The 20,235-nt window shown below is 49.8% G+C and overlaps 1 protein-coding gene across 5 annotated transcripts in view; it reads right to left on the reverse strand.

Annotated features, from left to right (window-relative positions):
* CUX1 (cut like homeobox 1) overlaps window positions 1-20,235 on the reverse strand; it is a 470,594-nt gene that overhangs the window by 115,073 nt on the left and 335,286 nt on the right. For all 5 annotated transcript variants that reach the window (XM_008018447.3, XM_008018446.3, XM_008018445.3 and 2 more), the window contains exons 9-10: window positions 11,015-11,063; window positions 500-604 (exon numbers count right to left, since the gene is read on the reverse strand). In XM_008018447.3, the coding sequence (XP_008016638.3) occupies window positions 500-604; window positions 11,015-11,063 (154 nt within the window). The remainder of the gene's footprint in view (window positions 1-499; window positions 605-11,014; window positions 11,064-20,235) is intronic.

A 20,235-nucleotide genomic window follows, 5' to 3' on the forward strand; every position in this document is an offset into this window, starting at 1 on the left:
GGTGTGATACCCACTCTTCCTGCTCTATAAACTGGTGCAGAATGTTACCTTATTACCTCTCTGCCTGCCCATCCCCATCCCCCAGCTCATCCTGAACTGTTCCTCATCTTGCAAGGGCACAGCGGAAACCCTCCATTTCTCTGTGTCATTCTGGAGAGGCTCCTGGTTCGGGTCTCCACCCGCACACCAGCAATCACTCCCGAGGCCCGGCTGGGGCACTGTGACTGTGTCTGGGATTATGTCTGCGCGGCCTCCACCTTGGCCCTGGGTGGACGCCACGCTGGTCTCAGCCCAGCCACACACAGTTAGCAAAGCTCTTCCTTCGACTTTAACAAGCTCCGGCCCCCAGTTGGTCAAAGCAAACCCCACCAAGAAAGCAGTACTGGTTAAAACATGATTCCCAAAAAGAGACGCTGGAAACAAAAAGGGGCAAGCGGCCGTAACTCGAAGGTGCAGAGGCCAGGCGGGGACAGTCCCCCACGGGGCCGGGGCTACCCACCACGTCTGGTGCCTTCTGGATCTGTGAGGCCAGCTGGAGGGAGTGATTGGCGGATGAGAGCTGTTCCCTTAAGGTCTCCGCCTCTCTCTGAGCCACCTCTGCCCTCTGAAGGAAATGAAAAGGGGTGAAAGAGAAAGTACATTCAGTTTAACAACTGACAATTATTACAAGAACATTCATCAATTCATGCCTGACTGACTATAATTGATTTTCCTAAACACTCAACCTAATAAATGCTAGGAAAAAAAACACAGAATGTGATGGATTTTTATTTTAAACAGTACAAGGAAGAAATAATTGAGCGATTATGACAGTAATTTAACGCTAGGAGCAAAGGAATCCCCTGCTGATACTAATACTCCGGCCCACTGAATTTCCCAGACTGAATAAATACAAGTGGAAATCGAGTCTTTTGATTCAATTTCTTTCTATTCTCACAGACCAAGAAGATTTTATTGCGGGATTACTCCTGGGAGTAATTCTCACGGGTAAACAGTGAATTAAAGACACTTTGGCCATTCTCTTCCTAAAAACACGCACAAACAATGTTGTGGTTGTTTTTCTTCAGCAAGGATTTCCATAAACGTACAGGATGTAAATGCCACCGCTTTTGTAAGGGCTGGGCTTATTTCAACATATTTAACCCTTCACTGGACAAAGTGTTTTGAATGCTGATCCTGGCATTTTCAGCCAACCAGACCAATCCGAGGACATAGGCAGGAGGATGGCACAGACCAGTGCGGGGGGCTGCGGGACAAATGAGTGGACTTTTCCAACATTTGCCTGAAAATCCTGAACAAGGAAACCACCACTCCTAGAGAGAAAATGGGGATTTCCCACTGGATGACGAGGACAGGTCACCCCAGTGCCCCCACCCGACAGGGTGTCTGGGAAAAGACAAACCAGGGCAAGTTACCCAAACTCACTGAGCTGCCGCCTACCCATCTGTAAAATGGGAATATGGTCCCTAGCCACGGAAGTGCCCGGGACACAGAGCTCAGGCAGAGGTCGTTTGTGAATGGTCTTGTGCCGGTTTAATTCTTAGGACTGAGGCACAGTTCTAAGACAGGTAAGAGACGGTGGCGAATGACATGGGACATGTGGGCTGAGGCAAAGTTCCGCTTCTTCCTCCCAGACTTACATTCCACTACTAGAAACATTCAATCAGAAAAGCCTGGCCAAGCAGCATCTCCATTGTGTGTTTTCCTGTTTTGTGGCATGGCAGCGTGTGGTTAATAATTGCTGAGAAAGGACTCAGAAAGACAAGAAGTTGGCCTGCCCTGGAACTGGCTGATTAATCTAGTTCTAGGAGGAGTGGCTTTGGCAGGTTTAAGCAATTCTGTGGCAACAGCATGGAATCTATTTGCCCTGCATACAGACAAACTACGATTTTTTTTTTTTTGAGACGGAGTCTCGCTCTGTTACCCTGGCTGGAGTGCAGTGGCATGATCTTGGCTTACTGCAGCCTCCACCTCCTGGTGCAAGCGATTCTCCTGCTTCAGCCTCCTGAGTAGCTAGGATTACAGGTGCCCACCATGCCTGGCTAATTTTTGTGTTTTGAGTAGAGATGGGGTTTCACATGTTGGCCAGGCTGGTCTTGAACTCCTAACCTCAGATGATCTGCCTGCCTCGGCCTCCCAAAATACTGGGATTACAGGTGTGAGCCACCATGCCCAGCCAATGTAGGATATTTCTAATGGCAGTTCCGTCTGCCCAGGGTGGTGCTGGTGGCCGTCTGCCTTGCCTCTCCAGGAGCTCTTGGAATTACATTCAGTTGAATTCACGTGGTGCTTGGCTGGGTCTGTCTAGGCCCAAACAGGTCACCTCTGTCACTATCTCTCGTCCACACTGAATCTAGAACCAGCCATCAGGAAAGTGGCAAGGTGACCTGTATGTCCAGGACTATGGAGGTGATTGCTGGCTCATGTTAACTAATCAACTGTTGTGTTCTTTTTTTCTTTTTTTTTCCTGAGATTGGAATCTCACTCTGTTGCCCAGGCTGGAGTGTAGTTGTGCGATCTCAGTTAACTGCAACCTCCGACTCCCGGGTTCAAGGGATTCTCCTGCTTCAGCCTTCCGAGTAGCTGTGATTACAGACACGCACTGCCATGCCCGGCTCATTTTTGTATTTTTTGTAGAGACAGGGTTTTGCCATGCTGGTCAGGCTGGTCTTGAACTCCTGACCTCAGGTGATCCACCCGCCTTGGCCTCCCAAAGAGCTGGGATTACAGGTGTGAGCCACTGCACCGAGCCTAATCAACTATTAAGACTACGGAAAAATGTCTTCTTCAACAAAAAAGATTTTTCCCAGTTTATTTCCAGATGGGTCACACCAAGTGTTTCTGATAATCACGTCACATCACTGAAGAGCTTATGCCTCCCTTGCTGGTCAGTTCAACTCTTGGGCAGAAAATATCGAAGACTGCCTGGAATAAGATGTATTTGGAGATATTTCTCCTGGTCTCTTGGGCTAGGAAACCTATTTCTGGTTCTGAAGTGTTCTGGAACAGCCAGAGCTGGGGAAGTCCTGGACACCTGGTTATAAGGTGTCCCTAGGAGCCTACATGGGTCTCAAGCAGGCTTTAGCCGTTCAGAGCGGATACCATCTCATCACAGGGTGACGGTTCACAAAAGAAGGGATCTAGCTGTTGATGATTTCAATCTCCGATTGCATAATTTCTTTCTTTCTCTCTCTCTTTTTTTTTTTTGAGATGAAGTCTCACCCTGTCGCACAGCAGTGTGATTTTGGCTCACTGCAACCTCCATCTCCCAGGTTCAAGTGATTCTCCCATCTCAGCCACCTGAGTAGCTGGGATTACAGATGCGCGCCACCATGCCCAGCTAATTTTTGTATTTCTAGCAGAGACAGGGTTTCACCCTGTTGGCCAGGCTGGTCTTGAACTCCCGACCTCAAGTGATCTGCCCGCCTCAGCATCCCAAAGTGCTGGGGTTACAGGTGTGAGCCCCCGAGCCAGGCCTGACTGCAAAATTTCTGTGGAGCGGTTGCATTTGCAGTTTCCAAGTTCACGGACAGTCTCTCTGTGGCCTGTCTGTTGGTGGTCACGGTGGTCAGACTTCTATCACTTTTGGCTTCACCTCGTCTGATCACGTAGTTATTTAGGATTTCTGTCCTGAGGGCGTCGAAAAAAATAGAAAACTCAAAAAACGAAGCGTTGAGGTGGTTTGTGCGGTGCGACATCCACGAAACAGGAGAATTCCCTAAAAACAGGCCTCATGGCAGTGAAAGGAAGGAACAGGGAAACAGATGCTGATCCACAGCTGGGATGAATTTGTTTCAGGAGCTGAGAAGTGAAGCTCATCGTTGGCAGCTGAGGCAGGAAGAAGGGGGCCCTGTGCCGGGTCGGCACGTGGTGACACTGGTTTTGGGGCTCTGGCATCTTCCTGAAGACCCCTGTTCAACCACCTGTAGCTGTGTTTCTAGATCCGGAACCCCAGACGCAAGAGCGGTGGCTGCCCTGAGACATCACTTTCCTGTGATTACTGCTGGGCTCCCATCTCCTCCTGTGTCCCTGCAGAGGCAGAGCTACTGGGAGTCCTCATTCTACTTTTGTGTCTGCCTCACCATGAGAACGGCCCCTCGCCGAGCCTGAGCACTGTCCCGGGAGATCTTCCTTGTGGTTTCTTGCCTGTTCTCTGTCCTTTGCTGAGAAACCAGAGTAGATGCTAGAAACACGGGGGTGAGGAGGGTACTGCTTGCATATCGGTGGTAACCTGGACTACGATGGCAGAAAACAGTCGCCCAGCAAGGGGGCTGGCGACCATGGGGCTCACACAAGCCGATGCCCGCCACCTGGCAACGGTATCCAGGACATTGTCATGAAGGTCCCTGGCGTGTGTGGCCCCAGGCACACCTCACATCCTCCTCCTCTCAAAATGGAAGACCCTTTTTGGGGAAATGACTCTTAGCTGGCATCAAGTTAAACTCTGCCTCCCTTTAGCAGTCAACTGGGAGGTAGCAAGCAGCCAGCGACACCGTGTCTCAGGAATTCTTCCTGTTAGAGTCAAGCCAGCAAATACAGAGACGGTTTCCACCGTGAGACCCGGGGGGCTTCACGTCTCTGGGGAAGGTGAAGGAGGCTGTTCTGCTCCCTGGGCTGGTGTCACATTCCTCACTGGGTGATTTGGGGAGGGGCAGCTGGAACCAGGGGTCCACGAGGTCACCTCATCCTAGAGGAAGTTCCACGGGCCCCCCAACCCCTGCCCATCTCTCCCCTGCCCCTGCCCATCCCTCCCAGCACTTTGGGAGGTTGAGGTGGGCAGATCACTTGAGGTCAGGGGTTTGAGACCAGCCTGGTCAACATGGTGAAACCCTGTCTGTACTAAAAATACAAAAATTAGCCAGGTGTGGGGGTGTGCACCTGTAGTCCCAGCTACACAGTAGACTGAGGCATGAGAATTGCTTGAACCCAGGAGGCGGAGGGTGCAGTGAGCTCACACCATTGCACCCCAGCCTGGGTCAGAGGGCAAGCAAGGGCAATCCAAAAAGAAAGTTTTCCTCTAACCTCAGTGCCCCCGATTGGGATGTGAATACGGGATGCAGACAGCTACATCCAGGCCTCTAAAGTCTGAACAATTTGACTCATAAAACATGGTGAGGCACCATAGGAAGGACACAGAGAGGGACGGGCTTGCAGAGGATAAAGACAGGGCCTTGGGCCAGCTGCAGCCTGGTGGGGCGGAGTTGTGGGGAGAGGGCTGGGGTGACTGGCGTGAAACACAGCCCCAGACCTGTGGAGAGATGACTGTGGTTAGGAATCTCTTGGGAGGCTCATTTTCTTCTCCCTCTGGAACCAACAAGAGGGAACCCTCACTGTCTCCCCTTTAAGGGCAGACTCCTTTCCACATCCCCCCAGTTTATACTTTCGGAGTGTGGCCTTTGAAGTCCCTGGTTTTATATGGGTTGGGCGGGGGGAGCCTCTGATCCAATCTTCCACCCCTTTCTTGGCCCCAGGTTTTGTCTCTTGTTCTCTGCTTGCAGGGCCATTAAAATTCAGGCTTGAGGACACCAGAGATGAGCAAGTCCCCTGAGGAACAAAGCAGCCCCAGAGCCTACGATGGGCTGAGGCCTGCTTCCCCACCCCTAGCAATTACAGTGACCGTCTCGACTCCCAGAGGTAACCCCACGTCAGTGACTTTGCAGGAAGGAGGCCAGGAACGTCTACCACGGCTGGAGACCGGATGCCGACCACCACGTGTCCCACGCTGAAGCTGCACCAGTGGCCAAGGCCTCCATGGAGACCCACTCTCCATGGTGAGGTTCAGCTGTGGTTTCCAACCCCTAACCTCAACCTGGAGGGTCCTCCACTAGGGCAGTCTTGTGACATAAACACCAGGCAGGTGAACGGGAGGAGGGCAGCTCACTTCGATGACTCCCTCCCAGCCCCACTGTGGGCTAGGAGAACGTGCCACTGCACTCCAGCCTGGGCGTTGAAGCCCATATTCATTCAGTACATCTTTGTGAGCACCGACTCTGAGCAGGCCTCATAGGTACTAAAGAAATGCTGGTTTCAAAGCCTGGCACAGTGGCTCATGCCTGTAATCCCAGTACTTTGGTAGGCCAAGGGGAGAGGATAGCTTGAGCCTGGGAGTTTGAGACCAAGGCCCACCAGCAACTCAGATCACCACTGCTCAGAAAGGAGGCCCTCGAGGGGCAGTGGGTGGGCCGCTGTTTTTCACCGCAAAAAAGCCGTGAATTGCTGAAAACCCCGGGACGGGGTTTCACACACAGTTTGAAGCGCAAAGCTGTGGCTTCTTATTTACCCCGGGACGGGGTTTCACACACAGCTTGAAGTGCAAAGCTGTGGCTTCTTATTTACCATGATATCTCCAGAGTTCTGAACCTTTACTGTCACCAATTGGGACAGTAAGTATTTATGCCAGTGCCCTGATGTTCAACAAACAGGTGTGAATGAGGCTCAGACGTAATTGACAGGTGCCAACTGCTCTACCACTTCTCTGTAACAGGAGCACAGTGCTTTAGCAATAAAAGAGCGCTTCAGGTCTCAGTAGAACATTCTAACTACATGCCTAGGGAAAACGAATGTTGTATGCCAGTGAGCTAGTAAATTGCTCCTCCTGGGGGTTTCCTGATGGGAAAGGCGTTGGTCCAGATGCCTGCTGCCTGCACCAGTGTGGGACCGTGTCTTCGCTCTCCTCTTACTGCCCAGCCCACCTCCAGCTCACCTCCAGCTCACCTCCGCAGGGACGGCCTTGGGTCAGGCGCATGCCATCTCTCCCCTTACTGCCACGCTAGCTTCCCACTGCTCTCCCGGCTTCTGGTCTTTCCACTCCCATCTGTTCTCCAAGGTACAGCCAGAGAGATCCTTCTAGAACTCAAACCTGATGTCTCAATCCTGCCTACGATTCTGCAGTGCTCCCAGGATTAATCCTTCACACTGGGACCCTCCTGCAGGCCTGGCCAGGTTCCCTCCTACCAGCCCACTCTCTGACCCGCATCTCTGGTGTTGGTTTTGAACTCCTGGGCCCAAGAGATCCTCCCACCTCAGCCTCCTGGGTTAGCTGGGACTACAGGTGTGCACTACCACACCTGGCTAGTTTTTTTTTTTAACTTTTTGTAGAGATGGGGGTCTCACTATGTTGCCCAGGCTGGTCTCAAACTCGTGGGCTCAAGCGATGATCCTGCCTCGGCCTCTCCAAGTGCTGGTACTACAGGTGCCGCCACCACCATGCCCAGCTCTGGGCAGCTTTTCTCCTAGTTGATGGCCCAGGCCAACGTCCCCTTCTCTGGATTTCCTTTAACCTTCTACTTCTTGTCCTGCTGAAAATATTCTCTCAATATTCCAGGGCTTGCATCTTTCCTCTCTGAATGCTTCTCATGTCACGAACTCCTAGACTTCAGGGTCAAAAGGCACCCTTTGAGCCTTCTTGTTTAATCCCTCCTTCGGTCCACTCTGTGGCTGATTCCCCATCTCATGCTCTCCGGGAGGGCTGGCGAATCTGCTTGCATAGCTCTGGTGACAGGGAGCTCACTCTCTCCAGAGCAAGCATCTTTCAGCGTGGCACCTCTGGAGAGCCAGACTGAGGAGGACCACCATTGGGAATAAGCTTCCTGGCTGGGCATGGTGGCTCACACCTGGAATCCCAGAACTTTGGGAGGCGGAGGTGGGTGGATCGTTTGAGCCCAGGAGTTCAAGAGCAGCCTGGGCAAACATTGCAAAACCTTATCTCTACTAAGAACAATAATTAGCTGGACATGGTGGCATGTGCCTGTAATCTCAGCAGTTTGGGAGGCTGAGGTGGGCAGATTGCTTGAACCTAGGAATTCGAGACCAGCCTGGGCAACATGGCAAAACTCCACCTTTACTAAAAGTAAGAAAATTAGCCGTGCGTGGTGGCGTATGCCTGTAGTCCCAGCTACTGGGGAGGCTCAGGCAGGAGAATCGTTTGAACCCAGGAGGGGGAGGTTGCAGTGAGCTGAGATGGTGCCACTGTATTCCAGCCTGGGTAACAGAGCAAGACTGTCTCAAAAACAAAAATAAAAACGTTTCCTCCCGCCAGCCTCTATGCTTGGTTGGGGTCTACAGGGGTCTCTCAGAAAAGGCGTGGCTCCGTCCCCTGGCCTTTCTTTCTTTCTGGTCGGCCCTTGAGAGCTCCAAGGACAGAACCTACAAATACCCCACAACCCTTCCCTCTTCTCATCCTTTCGTGTCCCAGATTCCTGAAATTACTCCTCTTGCTCCTGTTGTCCAGTGGTGCTGCTGTCTTTCCCTGCTACCCCAAGATGAGGAACGTCTCCGAACCCCATAGTTCCTTTTGTGTTAGAGCCCCTCCCTGTCCTGGCCATGGAGTTGTCTCTGAACATACTCCAAGGAGCTGTTTTCTTTACAGTGTGGCTTCCAGTCTAAAATGGAATTTCCAGCCGGGTGCAGTGGCTCATGCCTGAAACCACAGCACTTTGGGAGGCCAAGGCGGGTGGATCACCTGAGGTCAGGAGTTCGAGACTAGTCTGACCAACACGGTGAAACCCTGTCTCTACTAAAAATACAAAAATTAGCTGGGTGTGGCGGTGGGCACCTATAATCCCAGCTACTCGGGAGGCTGAGGCAGGAGAATTGCTTGAACCCGGGAGGCAGAAGATGCAGTGAGTTGAGATTGTACCATTGTACTCCAGCCTAGATGACAAGAGTAAAATTCCGTTTCAAAGAAGAAAAATAAATAAATTTAAAAAACGGAATTTCCCAGGCATGGACTCATTGCTGCCAATGAGCAGAATCACCACCTTCTTCATTCTAGAAACTGTATTTCTATTAATGCAGCCATATCAGGCTATTAATTCTGGCTGAGTTGTTGGTGAGAACTCGCCTCTACCACTTACCACCCTTTCCTGAAGGCATGACTTTACAATTCCCCCAAAACCTGTGCTTCTTCAGCAGCTACAGAACTAACATTTATTTAGGCATCTTTTTCTTTTTTTTTTTGAGATAGGATCTCACTCTGTCACCCAGGCTGGGGTGCAGTGGTGCAGTCATAGCTCACTGCAACCTCTACCTCCTGGACTCAAGTGATCCTCCTGCTTCAGCCTCCTGAGTGGCTGGGACTACAGGCACACTGCCATACCCAGTTAACGTTTGTATTTTTTATGGAAATGGGGTCCTGTTAAATTGCCCAGGCTGGTCTCAAACTCCTGACCTCAAGTGATCTGCCTGCCTCGGTCTTCCCAAGTGTTAGGATTACAGGTGTGAGCTACTGCGCCTGGCCACCATTTACTTTTTATTCTGGCATTTTACCTCTAATCCTCAAAACAACCTTGCAAAGGAAGCATTAGCTAAATTCCCTTCCTTTCTTTCAAAAATTTTTAATATATTTTAAATCATGGTAAAATACACAAAGCATAAAATTTACCACCTTAACCATTAGCGTCCTTTTCAGTAGCGTCAAGGATGTTTACGTGGTTGTGCAATTAATCTCCAGAATTTTTTCATCTTGCAAAACCAAAACTTTGTACCCATTTAACAACAACTTCGTATTTCCCTCCTCCCCGGCTCATCCCTGGCAGTCACCGTGGCACTTTCTGTCTCTCTGAAGCTGGTTCCTCCTGAGACTTCATAGAGGTGGAATCATTCCGTCTTTGTCTTTTTTTGTGACTGGCGTATTTCCCCTGGCATAATGGCCTCAAGGTTCATTTTTCTTTTGATTTTTTAATGACCAAGAAATTTAAGAGACTAAGAGACCCGTCAAGGCCACACAGGAAATACCAAGTTAGTAACTGAACCCATGTCGTTCTGGAGTCAGCACCTGTCCCTACGGTCCTGTCTGGTGTCTCCTAAGACTGGGGTTCACCGAGTGGCTTTGGCACCTTGAGAAGTGCGTTTGCTTTGCTAAACTTCTTAGGTACCTGGGACTGTCTCTCAGACCACAGAGAGCCTGTTCCAGACAGTGCACTGATATTCACAGGATAAGGCTCTCCTGTTTAACAAACCAGGCTCTCCTGTTGGGTACATTAGATTGTCCAAAAGTGCCATCTAAAGGCAAGGTATGCCCAGGACTGGCCTTGAGCGGAGAGGGGGAGTCGGTGGACACTTGAGAAATAGGAATAGCGATCTGTGATGAAGGTAACTCCTTCTAGTAACTGCTTTTTTTTTGAGACAGATTCTCGCTCTGTCGCCCAGGCTGGAGTGCGGTGGTGTGATCGGCTCACTGATTCTCCTGCCTCAGCCTCCTGAACAGTTGGGATGACAGGTGCATGTCACCGCACCCGGCTAATTTTTGCATTTTTATCAGAGACGGGGCTTCACCATGCTGGCCAGGCTGGCCTCGAACTCCTGACCTCAAGTGATCCACCCACCTCGGCCTCCCAAACTGCTGGGATTGCAGGCGTGAGCCTGGCTGGGGGATCACTTTCTTTTCAGAGCAACGCAGCACTGGCTAAAGCAAAATGTTTTCCTGTTCTGTGGGGTCCTTGCGGGAGGAAGGGGTTTGGGGACGGCTGAATTTTCCAGGCAGCAGAGTGTTTAGAACCACCCAACACCATGTACCTAATTATGTGCCAGACACTGTGCTGGGTACTTGCCATAAGGCCTCTCTGAAAACCAAGTGTCAGCCAAAAGGGGGCCGTCGGCTGACAGCCCTCGTTGGAGCAAGTGGCTGTGACCCATGAGAACGTGGTGGTAAGGAACTCTCCTAGGATAACACCATGGTAAGATGTCTACGCTGTCACGGATGCCACAGCTACACAGACGGGTGTTTAGAGACGGAGTAAGGAAAAGGAGACAGTTACCACTTTGGAGGGGATGTTCACCATGGGATGTCTGAGATGCTGGAACCACATCAAAGACTTTGCCAAGGAAATGGTTCCTGGGACTTTTTATGTCTTTTCCTACTTCTCACGACATCAGAAGCAGCATCGACGTTGAAAACTGTCAGTAAAAAATGGAAGGATAACCGGCCTTCTAACTTCGGGTGACACATCTTCCGAGATACCAGAAACGGGCCCGCTAGTGTGGGTTTTAGGACTAAAAGCGTCCAGGGTCCTACCTGGTTTGCCCTTTCAAGGTCCGTCATGATCATTTCAATCTCGTCGGCCCTAGGAGGGTGAGAGGGAGAGAGCAGGTTAGTCACAAGGAGACCGGCTCAGTGGGTGACTAAAAGGACAGCTTCCTAGCTCAGGGCTCGGGAAGGGCTATGTGGAACCATGAGTCAATGCTGTCCAGCAGGAGGAGGTGGGCTCGCACTGGGGCAAGAGATGTGCTTGCTGATGCTATGTGCTCTTTTGATAATCATGTGTCTGGTGCACATGGGCTGCCTGCCTTTGATGGGGTCCCAATCTCAATGGAGAGACAAACCCATAAAAATATAAAATACACCTTGTCCTGTCAAGGGTTCAAAAAGAGCTCTGAGAAGAGTGCTATGAAAAAAACAGAGGGAGAAATAAATCATCTTTGTGGGAGGGAATCAAGGAAGGCTGCAGAGGAGGTGACAGGTAAGTGGGGTTTTCAAGGATGAGTAGAAGTGTGCCAGGCTGGGGGTGAGAGGAGGAGCCGGGGAAAGGCTACTTTAGGAAAAGGCACTTGGCAGTGAAAGCCTCACCAGGAATGAGGAAACCAGGAGAAGGTGGTCATCTGGAGGTAAGGAGGGCAGGTGAGGATGGAGACACAGGTTGGGGGACTGTACAGGCCGCAGTGCAGACTGTGTGGGTTCATTGCTATGGCCCAGCCTACTTGTAAAAGCAATTGTCCAGGTTCTGTTTATCCTTTTTCTGTTTTTAAAGTATTTCCTTTAGTAATCTGAAGGCAAATATGCGAATCCAACACAGAGCATCATGAGAGAGGAATGTGGAGAGTGTTTTTATGTTTGTTTGTTTTGAGACAGAGCTCTGTCACCCAGGCTGGAGTGCAATGACATGATCTCGGCTCACTGCAACCTCCGCCTCCCGGGTTCAATTCTCCTGCCTCAGCCTACCGAGTAGCTGAGACTACAGGTGTGCACCATCACCATACCTGGCTAATTTTTATATTTTTAGTAGAGATGGGGTTTTGCCATGTTGGCCAGGCTGGTCTCGAACTCCTGACCTAAGGTGATCCAACCGCCTTGGCCTCCCAAAGTGCTGGGATTACAGGCATAAGCCACCACGCCCGGTCTGGAGAGTCCTTTTGAGAAAGGCACGGCCAACTCCAAAAGCCTGTGGGAGGTTAGAGCAGGAAACCTGGGCACACCACCACCCCAACGTCTGCAAGCAGGTCCTGAGGATGGTCTCTGTTAGGAGGCCACAGGCTAGAACTGTCTGTGACCCAAGGAAGGTTTTTTTTAGCATGCCCAAGGGCCGTGGAGCCAATGTTACAGCCACAGGGACCTGGTTGGGGTTGAGGGCTCTCATTCTATGGCTCTGAGTCCACACGCACCTGTGCTTTGCTGCCTTCAGGATGCAATCCCTCCCTCAGCCACACGCACGGCCCTTCTACACCAAGGCTCCTTCCTCCTCTTGGCCTTACCCGCCACTCATTCTCAGGGCCCTGTTCTCCAACAACTCCCACCATGTGCGGGACCCCGAAGAGCCAGGCCTTCCTCGGCACTAGGCCTCCACTTGTGCTGCCTGCCTGAATGCTTTCTCCTCCCAGGGAACCTCATCTCCTACTTCCATCCCCTCTGTCCTTCCCAGACCCTCCCAGCGGCTCTGTCTCAGGGAGTAGCACTGTCTCGAGTCCTCGTTTGCAGGTTTGAGTTTTCACTGGGTGCTCACACTGTGAGCTCTCTCTGAATGCTGGGCCATAGGTCCCTTTTGCCTTATATCCCTAGAATTTGTCCAGTATTCACTGGGCTGTGTGTCATGTTGGATGCCAGAGTCCTGGATGTGGCCCATCCTGTCAGAGATGGGCAGGTCTACTCCTGGGGACAGCCCAGGGCACCAGACAGGCCTGACGATGAGAGCTCTGTCCTTCCGAAACCTGCTCCATGGTCCCAAGGAGGCAGGTGCAAGTGAGAGTACCTACTCACCCTACTATGGTTTGTCTCCACCAAAACTGCTACTGAAATTTCATCCCCAGCATGGGGGCACTGGGAGGTGGGGTCTACAGGGAGGTGTTTGGGTCATGAGGGTGGATCCCCTCATGAATGGCTTGGTGCCATTCTCCTGGCAGTGAATGAGTTCTTGCTCTGACCAGACTTTAGGGACTGGATGAGTTCCCTTAAGAGTGGGATATCATAACCCCAGGAACCTCCCTGGGTTGTCCCTCTTGGCATGCATCCACCTCCCCTTTGACCCTATTTGTCATATTATGACACAGCACAGAAGCCCTCGCCAGGAGCCAGGGCCATGTCCTTGAACTTCCCAGCCTGCAGAACCGTGAGCCAAATAAACCTCTTTTCTTTATAAATCACCTGGCTTCAGGTGTTCTGTTGCAGCAACAGAAAACAGGCTAAGGTACACCCTCGATGCTGAGAGGTGGAAAAACTGTCTCTGGGCCCCTGGACTGAGGAATTTTTGTGGCCTGAGGCTTTTGCAGCCTTTAACTGCACACAGTGATTTGAGGCAGTCTTATCAACTCCCAGCAGCCTGAATAGGGTAACAGATGCCTTGTGATCAAGTTCAATGTTCATTGTATCTGTTTGAAATAATATCCGGCTTTCAGACTGGTCTGAGAAAAAGTCTGAAAAAGCCTGTCAAATGGCCTAGTTAAATGAAGCTATTTTTAGGACGATTTCATGAAGAAGGCAGTGTCTCTGTAAGATAAGTACCCAAACTGGGCCTCTGCAATACAGTGCTGGGTGCAGGCAGTGGGGAAGGGACAGGGCTGCTTAAATGACTAAACATCCCACTGTATCTTCTCAAAATGAAACCTGCAAGATCTGACAGAAAAATTGCTGTGCAAAGATAGTCTAACACTACAAATGGTAATTTAAAAAAATTAAAAGTGTTAAGGGTCTTATATCAGAAAAGGCTAATCACTAGTCAATGCAGAAAGCTGCTACCTTGACACCCTGTTGATGAAGAATTCAGAGTGTAAACTCCTTCAGACACAAAATAAAAGCTTGCAAACTTTTCTTAAGGATAATTGTAAGGTTTTTTTTTTTTTTTTTTTTTTTTTTTTTTGAGACAGGGTCTCACTCTGTCACCCAGGCTAGAGTGCAGTGGCATGATCTTGGCTCACTGCAACCTCTGCCTCCTGGGCTCAAGCAGTCCTCCTGCTTCAGCCTCCAGAGTAGCTGGGACTAGTGGCATATGCCAGCACACTCACCTAATTTTTTTTTTTTTTTGGTAGGGACATGGTTTCACCACGTTGCCCAGGCTGGTCTTAAACTCCTGGGCTCAACCCATCCACCCGCTTTGGTCTCCCAAAGTGCTGCGACTATAGGCACGAGCCTGTCCCAAATCACAAGTTGTAAACACAGTTTTGTACTTTAGTTACCCATCGTGTATTTCCAATATTCACATACACAGGTCAAAACTGCCCTGGCTACCGTCACTCATTCATTCACTTGCTCCACGAGCGTTTCAGACCCCTAAAAGTTTCCTGGTGCTGGAATGGGCACATAGAGATGCAGACATGGGTCCTGTGTATCTCACCAATGTCATAGATTTAAAAGATGACAACAAAATACACAGCTGCTGCGTACCCACAAGATGTGTAGAGGTTAACAATTGCCTAAGTCCTCCTCTGAATGCATCAGCAGAGTTGGCTGAAGAACTTGGGAGGTGGATGGGGACTGGTCGGGCTGGTGAGTGAAGAGACACTGAATGTGGGTCTAGGTGAGGACTTTTCCTAATGGCTCCAGTGTGGTCCTATATAAGCCCTCTCTTTAATTCTGGCTAAATTTATTTTCATTTGAATACTTCTATTCTGTTTGAGACTGCTGTTACTTGGATATTGTTGGCATAGCTACTTCTGTCCTCCATGTTGTTCAACTTTTCTTTTATATTTTGCTATTTCTTTATCCTTTCCTGCTGCCTTCTGGATCAAGGTTAACTTGATCTAACTGGTCTTTAGCAATTTATCTTTTTTTTTTTTGGAGACAGGGTCTTGCTCTATCACCCAGGCTGGAGTACAGTGGCATGATCTTGGCTCATGGCAGCCTCAACCTCCTGAGCTCAAGCGATCCTCCCACTTTAGCCTCCCTAATAGCGAGGACTAAAGGCGCATGTCACCATGCCTAACTAATTTTTCTATTTTTTTTTTTTTTTGTACAGATGGGGTTTTGCCATGTTGTCCAGGCTGGTCTTGAACTCCTGGGCTCAAGCGATCCTCCCACCTCAGCCTCCCAAAGTGCTGGGATTATAGGTGTGAACCACTGCACCTGGCCTATTTTCTACTTCCTCTTTCCAGAAAGAAAATTCCTAATTCCTATTAGGTGGATGTTGGAGCTCCTGAATTGATCTCTAATTTTCTTTTCTTTCTAACATCTACATCTATATGTTTTTAGTTACTTTGTGGGAAATATCTTCATCTTTATTTTCCACGTTTGTGTTGATTCTTTTATTTATTTACTTAAAAAAATTTTGTTTATAGAGATGGGGTCTTGCTATGTTGCCAGGCCGGTCTCGAACTTCTGAGCTCAAGCAACCCTCCGGCCTTGGCCTCCCAAAGTGCTGAGATTCCAGGCATGAGCCACCAGACCCGGCTGGCAATGTATCCTTTCTTCTTTGCTCCTAAGTTATTCGATTTTTTACACTGTTACTTCTTCTTGGTCCATTTGAAAATTACCTGTTGGTTTTGCTTCACACTGCCAATATCTTCCTCTGTTTCCCTGAATGCATTTGTCATGCTGACTTTGTCTTTGTGGCCCAGCTGTCCTGCCTCATATCACACCCACTGTTGGGGTCTGGGTGTGTCTTTCAGAAGCACTGCTCTCCTCTGGGGCCCAGCTGTTTTTGCCTGTGTGCTTGAGTCCTCCCAGGGACACCAGCCGCTCTTTCTGGCAGTGTATGTGGTGGGAGGACAGATAAGCCAGCCCTACTGTGTGTCTCTTAAGTGAATTGAAAGAGAAAAACACACGGCAGGCATTCAATACCTTCCTGCTGAAGATAGGAAGGAAGGGAAGGGGATGGCCCCAGTCTCCGAGATGCCTCACCGATGCCTCCCCTCTGCTGCTTGTCAACCAGGAAAACCCTCTGGCCAGGGAGCTTACTTAGCCTTGACTCTTCTGGGAGCAGCAGCAACGGGAGGACACCGTCTCCCTGGGTGCAGCTCCCTGATCCTGGGAGTGTGGAGCTGAAAAGCTGGAGGCCCGGGCTGCCTGGGGGTGCCGGCTCGCCCCTGGTTGCTTTCATCCACTCCTCACTTGCAGCCTGGTGTTGCCAGCGGCCAAAGGCCCAGGTATAGAGAAGAGCAAGGTTCCAGGGGCTCTGCTTTACGCAGAGGCCGGCTTCGCAGGGCTGGGGTCCGTGCAGGTCGAGTCCAGTTCCTGCCAGGTTTGTGGGGCCTGGCTGGGGCTTGGGCACCTCCTGGAAAGTGCACACTCTCTGGATTTCTTCTCAGATAGCACATGGCTTTGGATTTTCACCAGGACACCCAATATCCGGAAAACCATGCCTCATCTCCAGAAGATTTCACGTCACTTATAAAAAATCAGTCACATTGACGCGGGAAGGTGTACACTTGGCAGTTTGAGGCAATCCCTAGAAGTGAATTTTAAGTTTTCCATCTCCTGGTCAGTTGTGCTTTGGTTACTAAGCAACTGCTAAACAGACCAAAATATTGAATGTGATAACAAGGACTGCACTTACCTTCCATGATGAGAGCAACTCTCTTTTCCCCAAGCTTTCAAATGACAATGACGATACCACACTCTGCCGTTGCAGGGCAGGCCTATTCCATACCAGGGATTGTGGTGACAGCCGGGCCCGGAGGGGCTACCGTCTCCATTCACAGAAGAGACCAGAAACCACAGGAGGAGACAATGGGAGGAACCAGGGATGCAGTCGGCGAGGAAACGTTCTGATTATTATTTTTAAAGTCGGCCGGGCACAGTGGTTCACGCCTGTAATCCTGGCACTTTGGGAGGCCAAGGTGGGTGGATCACCTAAGGTCGGGAGTTCAAGACTAGCTTGGCCAACATGGTGAAATCCTGTCTCTACTAAAAATACAAAAATTAGCCAGGTGTGGTGGTGCATGCCTGTAGTCCCAACTACTTGGGAGGCTGAGGCAGGAGGATTGTGAGTCAAGATGGCACTACTACATTCCAGCCTAGGTGACAAAATGAGACCCTGTCTCAAAAAAAAAAAAAAACAGTCTGTATGTTTGTTATTCATTTTTCTGACAACTCTTTATTTTTGATGCGATATTTTTAGTTCTGTTGCCCAGGCTGGAGTGCAGTGGTGTGATCACAGCTCATTGCAGCCTCCAACTCTTGTCCTGAGCTCAAGTGATCCTCTTGCCCCAGTCTCTCAAGTAGCTGGGACTTACAGTTGAGAACCACCAAGCCCAGCTAATTTAAAAGGAAAATTTGTTTTTTAGAGACAGGGGTCTTACAGTGTTGCCCAGGCTGGTCTTAAACTCCCGAACTCAAACAATCCTCCTGCGTTGGCCTCCACAGTAGCTAGGACTACAGGCATGCACTACCACACCTGGGTAATTTTTTCTTTTTTGTAGAGACAAGGTTGATCCTGCTATGTTGCCGAGGCTGGTCTTGAACTCATGGCCTGAAGCGATCCTCCTGCATTGGTTTCCCAGAGTGCTGAAATTATAGGCATGAGCCACTGTGCCTGGTCCGTTATTAATTTTTCTAAGGAGGTATTCTTTTTTAAAAGCCGAAAGGAAAACACAACTAGCTAAGTGCGATCGGGGCTTTGGAAGATGCGAAGTGGGGGCCATCAGTGTTTGCAGACCAGGACCAAGGAGGCAGGTCTTGCCTTGGGGCATCTCCCAACCAGTTTTTTGTTTTTTTGTTTTTTTGTTTTTTTTTGAGACAGTCTTGCTCTGTTGCCTGGCTGGAGCGCAGTAGCACAAACTCAACTCACTGTAGCCTCCGCCCTCCCGGTTCAAGCGACTCTCCTGCCTCAGCCTCCCAAGCAGCTGGAATTACAGGCGCACCCAATCATAGCTAATTTTTGTATTTGTATTTTTATTTTTTGAGATGGAATTTCGCTGTTGTTGCTTAGGCTGGAATGTAATGGTGTGATCTCGGCTCACTGAAATCTCCGTCTCCCGGGTTTAAGCACTTCTCCCTGCCTCCGCCTCCCGAGTAGCTGGGATTACAGGCATGCGCCACCATGCCCGGCTAGTTTTTGTATTTTTAGTAGAGATGGGGTTTCACCGTGTTGGCCAGGCTGGTCTCGAACTCCTGACCTCAGGTGATCTGCCTGCCTTGGCCTTCCAAAGTGCTGGGATTACAGTCCTGAGCCAACGTGCCTGGCCCCACCCTAGTCTTAATCATCCATTTTCTCTCCAAACTGCTGCCCCCCCCACCAAATTAATCCCGCCTGACAGACTGTCTGCAATAAGTAATACGAAAATGCCCAGGGGTTAATACCACAACCGTAAATGCAATCTTGGAAGCGCAGTAATGAATTAAATGGCATGTGGTTTCATGGTGTGAGTGTCAACAGTATTCCAAAGATTTTTCATTCTCTTCATGCTGAAGGCTCAACTAACCACATCAGTATCTGCAGCCTGACATTGGTCTAAAATCATTTATTTTCCAAAGTCCGTAAAAACCGCACATATTGTTTGCTCAGCCAAATGATTTATTATAAAAATTTAGTTCTCTCACCTTTTTATGAGCTGACAAAACAGCTTCCACTGATCTATTAACCTGCCCGGTATTATGCTCAGCTCTGACTTCAAATAACGAATAATTTCAGTTTGGCCTAGAATATGTAGTTCATTCAATCAGTTCCCTACAGATCATTTCAGGGTATTCTCTGGGCTAACACAGTTTTTATGAGGAACTGAAAAGGACATGGTCAAGGTCGATGGAAGGGAAATTATATCCACGCTAGAAACTCTAGTATTTACTTTCACGCGAGCCTCCTGGGGGATAAAGCGTGGCATTGGGGCACGGTGTTGGCGCATATTTCAATACCCAAATAAGCATGCTGACATCAGGAGTTGTTTAAAACAAAGTATATCTACAAGGCAGTTGGAAAAACATACACAGCGGACTTCAAAGACCAGTGTATCCTCTTAGACTCGATTCATAAGCCAATAGTCTTGGCCCAGCCCGATGGCTCACACCTGTAATCCCAGCACTTTGGGAGGCCAAGGTGGTGGATCACTTGAGACCAAGAGTTTGAAACCAGCCTGGTTAACATGATGAAACCCTGTCTCTACTAAAAATACAAGTATTAGTCAGGCATGGTGGCGGGTGCCTGTAATCCCAGCTACTCGGAAGGCTGAGGAGGGAGAATCGCTTGAACCCGGGATGTGGAAGTTGCAGTGAGCTGAGATCGTGCCACTGCACTCCACCCTGGGCACCAGAGCAAGACCCTGTCTCAAAAAAAAAAACAAAAAAAACCCCCAAAAACCAAAAAACAAAAAAACAAAAGAAAGAAAGAAAAGAGAGAAAAAGAAAGAACACCAACAGTCTCAACACCAGATGATAAAGTCCTTTGGTACTGAAAGAAGAAATATCTACAGATGAATTCCTCCTGCTTTAATAGAAAAGCTCCCGTTAGGTTTGATCCAGTGAACTCTCCTCTTCTACCCCAGGGTTGCACGTGATGACTTGCTCTGTCCTTAAGGGGGGTCATTTCTCAAGACAACCTACACCACAGGTGAGGCTTCCTTAGCACAGGGGGTAGAGGAAAGGGACAGAGGTGGGGCTCACTGGACCTCACCCAGAAAGAGCAGGTTGCTGAAGCGGTGGAGACAGGGCCAGGCTCTTGAGGAAGGTCACTTGGCTCTGTGTCTGGAATCCCCTTAACTCGAGGGGTCAAAGAGTTGGGGACGGAGTGGGGGACAAGCCTATAGGAAAAGCTGATCGGAGCACAAACGCCTGATCTTCCGGAGAGGAAGGGCTGGTCTACTTGCAGTCTTATGCGAGCCAGGGCGAGATTACTCCCAGCCAAGGCACATGCTGTGGCTGTTATGCCCTGATGGCGATAGGCCCAGCTCAGACCGAGCGAGGGCGGTCTCCCACCAATAACGCCCATGGGGCACCTACCATGAACCACACCCAAGGGAAACAAATGTCCCAGGGGATGAGTGGGCAATGGCAAAGTGGCGCTGGCACTGCCTTCTTGCTAGCACACAGGAGTACGCCCTGCACGTCCTGGGAGTTCAGCAGGGACATACTGGGCATGGGTGGGTGGACAGGGACCCCCC

This window comes from Chlorocebus sabaeus, chromosome 28 (genome assembly GCF_047675955.1).
Source record: "Chlorocebus sabaeus isolate Y175 chromosome 28, mChlSab1.0.hap1, whole genome shotgun sequence".
Classification (NCBI taxonomy): domain Eukaryota; kingdom Metazoa; phylum Chordata; class Mammalia; order Primates; family Cercopithecidae; genus Chlorocebus; species Chlorocebus sabaeus.